This window comes from Typha latifolia, chromosome 12 (assembly GCF_019914945.1).
Source record: "Typha latifolia isolate L0001 chromosome 12, TyphaL0001v2, whole genome shotgun sequence".
Classification (NCBI taxonomy): domain Eukaryota; kingdom Viridiplantae; phylum Streptophyta; class Magnoliopsida; order Poales; family Typhaceae; genus Typha; species Typha latifolia.
In genome coordinates this window covers 6282107-6291412 of record NC_133097.1, presented here as the reverse complement: position 1 = coordinate 6291412, position 9306 = coordinate 6282107, and the positions used below count along the sequence as shown (strand labels likewise).

At 34.2% G+C, this 9306-nt stretch overlaps 1 protein-coding gene across 7 annotated transcripts; it reads right to left on the bottom strand.

Moving 5' to 3' along the window:
• Positions 1-954: 954 nt before the first annotated feature.
• Positions 955-8425, bottom strand: LOC140799319 (magnesium/proton exchanger). 7 transcript variants are annotated; one of them, XM_073153600.1, is made up of 10 exons: positions 8162-8403; positions 7959-8046; positions 6742-7183; positions 6036-6211; positions 4823-4941; positions 3962-4110; positions 3103-3236; positions 2163-2379; positions 1935-2064; positions 955-1324 (listed from the first exon to the last, which is right to left on the bottom strand). In XM_073153600.1, the coding sequence occupies exons 3-10, from the start codon at positions 7082-7084 to the stop codon at positions 1027-1029; spliced, it is 1566 nt and encodes a 521-aa protein (XP_073009701.1). In that variant the 5' UTR covers positions 7085-7183; positions 7959-8046; positions 8162-8403; the 3' UTR covers positions 955-1026. The 7 variants fall into 7 exon arrangements, with proteins under 7 accessions (XP_073009701.1, XP_073009702.1, XP_073009704.1 ...); XM_073153601.1 differs by having other exon boundaries at positions 8179-8403; XM_073153603.1 differs by having other exon boundaries at positions 8371-8388.
• Positions 8426-9306: the final 881 nt, after the last annotated feature.

The following is a 9306-nucleotide window of genomic DNA, read 5'->3' as shown; positions in this document are numbered from 1 at the left end:
ATGTCAGGAAGTTATCAAATCACTTAGTCGCTTCTGGATACTAGTTTAACTATATACTAATTTTTCAAACTTGCGTAAGAGAGCTTATATTGGTTTAAATTACTATGGTGTTTGGTTGTATATTGCTATGGTAGTGGAATTATTACACTTAATGTAATAAAAAAAATAAAAATATTTTAGTACATGATTGTATCATATTTTATTAACAAATGGATAAAGAAAATGTTTGAAATGATAATTTTTCAATGATAAAATAGCAATGGGCGAATAAAAAAATATTAGATAGAAGCTAACAAAAGAGAGAAGTATGAATTAGTAATTTAGTATTAAGATAAATTATTATTTAAATATATAGAAGTATAACGAGGCTTATACTAGAAGAATTATGCTTATTCTACGAGTAAACGATAGTTTAATGTCAACCTAATTCCATACATACCATTAGTTGAAACAAGATTCTATCCCTGGATCTACCAAACAACAAAATTATATTTTTATACACACTATTTTTCCTAAAATCTAATGTATATAAAAAGATAATTTACCCTAAAAAATTCTCAGATTTTGTGGAGAGAAAGTTGGGTTATGGAATAAAGAGACTAATTTACTCTTAAAAAACAGAGCAACCAGTACTTCCAATCAAACTAACAAATCTTTATGGTCAACATTCTATGACAATTTCTGAGAGAGAGAGAGAGAATATTTCATTTATCTTTTTCTGGATATAGATATTAGAATAGAGGTGTTCGAGACCCCAATTCTTCATTCCTTACAGTGCTCCTGGGTTGGTTATAATTCAGCACTGCATTTTCTTAATGTGAAACTACCATCTAAAAAATATTTCAAGGAATGTAAGATCAGGTCAAATGCATACACAGGTATTCTAAAGAACACAATCAGATCCGACACAAAATACAGCTATGGGTGGAGATATCATAAAAGAAGGATAGCATCTCAAAAAGGCCACAAAAAATAACCTGGATTATTGAATCTAATGACCCTTACAATCTGGTATACAAATGCACTTTAGATTATGCCAGAAATTCTCAAAGAAGAGAGAACAATGAAAACTAACCATAGAACCATAAAGTAGGCAGCCGTCATCCAAGCCCACAGCTTTGGTCCACCAAGTTCAGCACCGAGGATCAGACGTCGGAGTACCAGAACAGCAACACAACCAGCTGATGTCGCAAAAAAGATTAAAAGAGAGAAGCTGAGGCCTCCTGAATTCTGGATGTGCAGCGGTTGCTGGTAAACGAAGAAGTTGTATGTTGTGTTGATCAGCCACGGAATGCCAATGCCAACGTAAATATTGACTGAATTGCTGGAATAAAGGAAAGAAGAAAGGATAGTTTTCTTCAAATGCAAGTGGAAGAAAAAAGACAAGAGCAGACATAATACATGAAGCTTAGAGAGTCAGGAATGGCAACAAAGGATTCCATTTTCACGCAGATGGATCATACAGGTTCGTTTATGTAGGTTCTTTTTAGTTGTTTCATATGCCTAGCAATGCAATTTCCAGATATGCAGTGGCAAGGAACTCAAACAAAAAGAGAAAAGGAATTTACATAACAAGAAATAAGTCTTGTTTTCTAATTTTCATCATTAAGATCCTACTGCATCATTCATATCCCACCCGTCTTGGCAATAGCTTAAAACTTTAGGAACTGAACTCATTGCAGCATCCTCTTCCAAGGTCCTAGGATTTGACTTGGCTAGAAACTCCTAAAGGTCGTAGTAGGCTTTGGTCCTTTTTTGCACCAGAAATCTATGCTACTACATTAATGATATAAGCGAGGACTACTGTCATCATACAGGTGTGCAGTAACACTAATTCTATGTTTGTATGAGTTTTTCCAGAGATCATTAACTCTAGATTCTGTTAGTCTCCAAATATGCAACCGGAGATAATCAAAGTAAATTCAAATAATAACCTGCAGGTGATATTAGCTATAGCAGAATCTGCAGTTACTTGACGCTCAGCAGCAATCTTGCTTGCAACTAAATCTGGCCATGAGGTTCCACTGGCCAGTGCTGTAAATGCTATGATGTAAGGATTCACTCCTGTATGAGAGCATTAAAAAAAAAATCATATACCAAGAAAAATAAATTTCGCATGAAACTACAGAGAAATTCAACCTTTTGAAGCCAAAAAAAGGTACCTGTGACACAGCTTATCTGATCGGTAAGCTTGGTAACCACATAAGCTATTCCACTAATAAAAATCAGAGAGCACACAAATGCTATCCATCCATGAGAAATTTGACAAGGAGGCACAAAAGCAAATAGCAGTCTCCATGGTGTAAGAATTAATTGCCAAAATATTCTTGCCATTCTTAAGTAGATGCAATCCGTCTTCTTCGATTCAATGCTCTCCAACTGAAGGCAATAAATGCTTTTTTAGAGATGGCCACTGCCGAAAACTATTGGCATCTGTACGAGGAGTTGGGTTGTAACTATATGTGACCACTTACAAAGGTATAAAATAAAATGAAAAAGAGTCCCTTAGGTCTAATTCTCTATTATTGAGCATAACAATATATGCTGCCTCTGATGTTCCCACTAACTTAAAAACTTCAGCATATCTAGTTTTCCACCTTAAATTCTGGTATCCATGCTAGTAAATAAACAAAATTAAGAGATGGTCCTTTCCATGGGGCAAAACACCAAATTTAATTAGTCTTTTATTAGATTGCATCAACATAATTCAGAGAACATAAGGAACAGCATGGTATCTTCCTGAATTACGCCATGTTAAAAATCAGTTGACCCGGTTAATGATGGGTATTTTGCTACTGATGACAATAAATCCCAAAATACCCTCTTGGCAATACAAGAGTCCTAACAACACCATATAGAGAAGATAAAGATTGCTTCAGCCTTTATGACAACAAGAACTAGAAATACATTAGAAAAGATGATAGAAACCATCAGAAGTAACAGAACCAACGAAAATGAAAAATTGGACAGTTTATTGCCCACAGTTTCTTACAGGTACAAGCTTAATAAATAACACATAGACAACTCTTTGCATTCATAGAGCAACAAAGATCATACATTGGAAGGAACAAATTTTATGATAGCTAATAAACTAAAAATCACCTTTATTGCATCTACAAATTGTTGCCTCCAAACAGACCCTACATCCAAATCTTCCTTGACATTTTTCCTCTTGATATGCTTCAGTACAGAAGATTCTGCCATATCATCATCAGGCACATTTTGGTAGACCAGACCTGCAAATTATTCTCTTGTGAAAAAAAAATTTAGATAGATAGACCCATCTTCTGTAGAAAAGTGAATGGCAAGGCAGAGATAAAATGAGACTACCTCAAACACAAGTTCGATTAGAAAAAGAAACTAAGTTCACAACTAAAGTTGAAATTGGATTCATTTTTATGCTCAAGAAAATTGACTTCATTATCAAGCTCTCAGAGAGGAGAAACAAGAAGTGCTCATGGGATAGCTCTTTCAAGTAACTAACCTGAAAGAATTCTTCTATATGCGTTTAGACATGGTAAATTTGTTAATTAATTAAGATGAGTATACATACCATATCTACAGAATTATGCTTTTTTGTTGTTAATTTTCTTGGAATATTGATCTTTTCTTTGTGAGATAGCAATAGTACTTCCATAAGCTATGAGTAAAGCTTCAAGTTCAATAATGTTCCTATTATAGAAATTCTGCTGCTTTCTGCTAGATAATGCTCTATCTTCAAGTTCAGTATGATCAAATCATATTTCTAGCATATAAGTACATAAAGGACATCTTTCACACCCTTTTGAATCATGGCAAGCAGGCATAGAACATTCGTTTTCTAATGCCTTAATAAAGAAATGGAGATAATCTTTTCCATATTAACTGTTAGTCTATCACAGCTAATTAAAGTGTTTAAAATGACTCCTACAGGAAATTATTAACGGCAAGATTTCAGGAGTTCCCTACCAGCATTCCTTACCAGAATGGATGGAAAATATATCAACAACACTCTTCTCCTGGCCATCGCTTACTTGAAATGTCTCACAGCTATCATCACATTCTTTGTCACAATGATCAGATGATGTACTATTTTCTGGAACCCAATCTTCTGGCCTGCCATTTGCGGCCCTAATTACAGTATAGCATGCAGCAAGTATTAATAAAGGACTTTATTTAAGATTAATTGACAATAGCCAGATTTGAGTTGTTGTCCATAATAATCTTCCTGCCGCAACATGACACCCAAATAGGTTGGTTTTCAAACTATACACCAGTCAAGGTGAGTTTTGCCATGTAAGACGCCAAGTCTGCATGGATGCTTAATAAAATGTTAATCCAATCAGCAGACATCCAATGCAATAGGTTCTGCCCCAATATGCTTGGCGCTTTTCTTATTATCAATCACTTCAATTAGCAATTTCATTCAACCACAAGCCAATCCAATAGGAGCAGGATTCAAGTAAGAGACTATGGAACTAAGATGGTGTCCTTTAATCGTTGATCGACTCAGCAATTAAAATGTAAAAGCTCTACTTTACATTAGTCAGCTATCTGTTCACTGATTTACTGAAAAGAATAACTCCACGCATTAAGGCCATCCTATTTGGCGATTATATTTGTATCTTGTAACTTTGTAAGTAGCGCAACTTTTGGACCGACAGTCTTTTAGGCGGCCAATGAGGTGGGTATCTTACTTGGCAAAATACAGCTAGACCAGTATGTAGTCTTGAAACAAATCTATTTGGATATTTTTTTTTGGCGTGAAGATCATTTTGGCCAAACACAGTAGGTTTTCACCTTGAATGGAAGAAAAAGACGGAGATTAGAACATGAAGCATACAGTGGAAGAGACAGATATGGCCAGCGTCTGTCTTGAGCGTACGCATGAAGCAGAAGCAACCCAAATTGTAGAACTGTTAATAAGGCCTCCCAGATGGTTATCGCCTTGGGTGTCCACACCTTCATGTTAAAAAATAACACATCTATCATTCCTAGTAGCAATACAGATAAACAATTGTGGCTAAGTGCATCATTGTTACATCATTTACACAACTAATACATGTAAGTTAGTGAAAAAAAAAATGATTCTCTAAGTGTATATATCGTAGCATGTATCACAATGTCCTATCACAAATATTTGTCTAGCCTTAAGGAGGACATATAATTTCTTCAATTCTTTCATGCACGAGAAAGAAAAATCACCAGCCTTCTGCTTCAGTCTTGAACAAGAATTTGAAAAGATTTGAAAGAGGACAATTAAATAACATGTTATCAAACATGGGTTAGAAATGTAGGGATGCAGGTATATACATCATCAGCCATACATGCAAGACCCTTAATATCAGATTTATTTGTGCTATCTGCAAGAATTCACAGGACCATGGTGTTTATCCCTGATATTCTAGAAGAGAATTCCAGTCTGTGTTTATCTAACAAGTGTAATACAAACTTTCTTTTGTATATACATGTCAAGTATACATCACATACATATACATGTCGAGTCTGCTAACTGGTTGTACTTTATTCCACATATGCTAATAAATGGGTAAACAGAGTATACTAATTTCATGAGGTTATGATCGGTTCTTCTAACTGATAAAATGTATTCACAACTGCAGGATACCATAGGTAGTTTCTTTTACTTGTAATGCTACAAGCCTCCTCATTCATCCCATGACAAAGTCCCAGGGTACAAGTGGCGCCTGAATTTCTTCCAAAATAATGTCTTGTGCAGCCCTGAGAAAGAAAGATGTATGGAGTTTTAACCTACCATAGAGCTTGACCTAACGACTGCACCTGGACCATGGAGAGTAATAACTCATCATTTTCTAGTATAAGGTTGTAGACAGCAAAAGCTTCACAAAAGTGATTTGCAGGACCAGACTAGAGATTTTCTACCACATGTAGGTAGATATACAAAGGAAAAACCCATAGAAATGAATAGTATAATTTGTATGCAAGTTGATAGGAACTTGAAAAGGAACTACAAGAATTGCATTACTAAAATCGAAGAAAGAGAATGAAGAAGTGTCCTCAGAATATGTCCAAGTTACCTCTAAGATGATGTACAGCCAAATGTATGCCCAGAAAGACCAGAATAGCTCAACAAGCCAAACGCCTAAGTCAGATATCTTTTTCAGGGAACCTGCTTTCGGGACGACCACACAGACAGCATGGATAGGAAATAGGTCGAATGCAGCAGAACCTACAAGTGTACCTGGGCCTAAACCTACAGATCAAGCTATCTAGCATATCAAAAAAGGAAAACAATGTACAATTGCATTACTATAAATTTGACATACTTCAAGAGAGAGAGAGAGAGAGAGATGAATATGACAAGAAAGTGAAGAAACACAAAGTTATCTTTTATGTCATTGTTGAAAAAAGATCAGGTGTTTTACTTTCAAGAACAAAACAAGCAAGCTCTTGATACATTTACTCCTGATTTATAAGTGGTTTCATTTGTAATCACTGACTGATAAAAAAATATTCGTGAAGGATAGATTTTGATGGGAATGTGAATGAACATGAATCCTTCAACATTTGTTATTAGCAATTAATGAAACAATATTACTATCTCCAGGCAAACGCTTACAGATGGAGCAACATAGTCGCAAAAGGGATTTAAGGACTGACTAATAGATACCATATTGATATGTGTCAACCAATATGCAAACAAACGTTCTTCTATCAGTTAATCAACAAAAAAGAGAAAAATTAAGAAAAACTTTGTAACACATGAGATTACAAATACCATACCTCCAGCAGTCAATTGACCAAGGTTTTGAATTGCATCAATTGTTGCTAAAGAGATCTGTGGGAAGCTTGTCCCAAAAGCCAACAGAGTAATGTCTGCTATGGTGTAGTTCCAAACTTTTTCATATTTAACGACCTGATCATTTGTGTCAGGATCTATATCCACTATCTGTCGAGTTTGTTTGACAATATTCTCCATTGATCGAAAAAATCGAGCAGTGATAGCAGATAATCCAAAGAAGCAGTATACAAGGTAAAGTATATATAGAAAAGCTCGCATTCCATTTGAAAGCAAATTTTCACCATAGAAAAGAAAGTAAGATTCACATCTTTCATCTGAGAACATATTTGTGACTTGTGGCCTGACCCTGGCTGTCTGCTTATTATCACTGGTGCAGTCTTTAAGTTCCTACAAGGGTCGCATAACCTCTCAGCTATATGATACCTGTTATCATATAAAAGTCACGTCAATTACAAATGTCACTTGAAATTGATGTAGCTCATAAAAGATTAACCATAAGAGAGGTAAATCGTATAAAACATCAAAAATAAAAAGTCTGGCATAATTAATAATGACTTTTTCAATATCCATCTTCAAAAAGATGTCGTTTAATAAAGAGTCCATCGGTAATGTATGATCACCAACTTATAAAGCATCACACTAAAAGCAACACGATACAAGCAATGCCATGTTTTCAAGCATACTAGCCTCTGTAAACAAAATCTCCAAGATTTTTGTTGCATTGTTCTTCAAGTAAACGGTGGTGCAAAGAATGGAAAGACAAAATATCTGTTATATGCTATAGCTAATTTATGTCCAGATTTATCTTAAACAAACTATAATTTTGTATGGGGTTTTATCACAAAACAGTTAAAATTAGGTAAGGGCCTACATCTGAATTATCATATATATCAGATAACAACGTTAAGAGAAGTATTACAAATACTGAGTCAAAGACACAAAATTTCTTAAACCACAATGTTATTGATCAACATTGACTGCAATCAAATATTATTCCATCTGAAACAACAAGCACGGATCTCTAAAAGCACACTCAAGACACAAGCTGAATCCATTTGATATTAAAATTGCATTTTGTTCTTGCCATTGATTAACTGATAAATAGCATTATGCCATGTAACCAGGTGAGAACTACTGCTTACTAAGCCAAGACTAAATTTGACAATGTCCCAATCCTCATGTATCATGAACAACTTACTAGAACTGCACAATTAAAGTCCGACAATGCCCGACGATAATTCTTTGCAACCAACCCCAATTGAGGACAAATCCAAGATAAATCATTCCTGCAGTACTTAAAATTACCATCCCAAAAGTCAACTGATAATACTAACTAGCTAAAAAAGATGACATCTAATGATCGCGAAAGTTGCTTCTCTAAATTATCAAGAAAAACAAAACCTAATCCCATTCCACACCCCCAGAGATTAGAAGTCAGCAGCAGACTTGAGGCAACGAATCCAATCGAAAAATAACCGCTCTGTTCCAAGAAATCAAGAACCCGATTGTAGAGAATGGGAGTGGGATTGGGGAGAAGGAGAATGAGATCACCTGGGCAGAGCGAGAAATCTACTACGGCGCGCAGTGAGGGGGAGAGAGAGATATTTCACCTGACGGGGCTCTTCAGGGCTGCGGAGACGTGCATGCGAGACAACCATCTGTTCCGAGGAACCCAAAATCTACGGCTTTCTTAAAAGAGTTTTTGACCAAACTAGCCCTGTTCTAATTTTTTAATTACCAAAATAGATCACTTCTTAAACTTATTGTTGTCAAATGGACTAAACTAATTGGCATTTTATCCCTAAATAACAATGCTGATCAGTTTAGAATTTTTGTGTCTTTGAACTAATTAGCATTTTATGTATATAAATTATTTTAACTTAATCTTTCAGTAGTTAAGAAAAAAATTATCTAGCAATAAAAATATTAATTAGTTTAGCATTTTTGTTAGAACTATAGTAAATTAGAAAAAAAAAATAAGGCTTCTGGTTTGGTCAAAAACTCTCTTAGGAAGAAGTAACTTTTTTTCCCTAAATTTACCCCATTAATTATTTTTTAAGATTGTTTACATAATTACTATTGAATACTTTCAAAATTTCATAATATTCATTGCATTTCTTTAAAATACAATAATTGCTACTAAAATAACCGTGCTCTTTCTAAAATTACATTCCAATAGTTAAATCTAACTAATTATAATTAAAACTAAAATTGGATTTAAAAGATCACAAATAGATTATATTACTCTTATAAAAATTATTTAAAATTGTTCACAAACTATTCAATATTTTATCTTATCTTCTTTTATTGAAGACAAAAGTTGTTGATAAATATTTTACACTTTAGATTTAAGAAAGAATAATACTGTAGTTATTTATATATATTTGGCAATTTTTACAACAATCTCTTATAAAAATTAGGTTAAAAACTAACCATACTAGCAATTTAAAAAAAACTAATTAATTTTAATGGTAATTATAATATTTAAAAAAAACACATGTAATGCAATTATGATATTTTGAAAGTTGCAGTGGCATTTATGTAAT

Excerpts from the sequence above, each read along its gene's own strand:
- LOC140799319 (XM_073153604.1), bottom strand. The coding sequence starts at position 7,084 with ATGTTCTCAGATGAAAGATGTGAATCTTACTTTCTTTTCTATGGTGAA. Across the intron at positions 6,212-6,741 it reads TGGTCAATTGACTGCTGGAG|GTTTAGGCCCAGGTACACTT; the intron begins GTATGGTATTTG and ends CTTGATCTGTAG. Across the intron at positions 2,380-3,102 it reads AATTTGTAGATGCAATAAAG|TTGGAGAGCATTGAATCGAA; the intron begins GTGATTTTTAGT and ends TATTGCCTTCAG.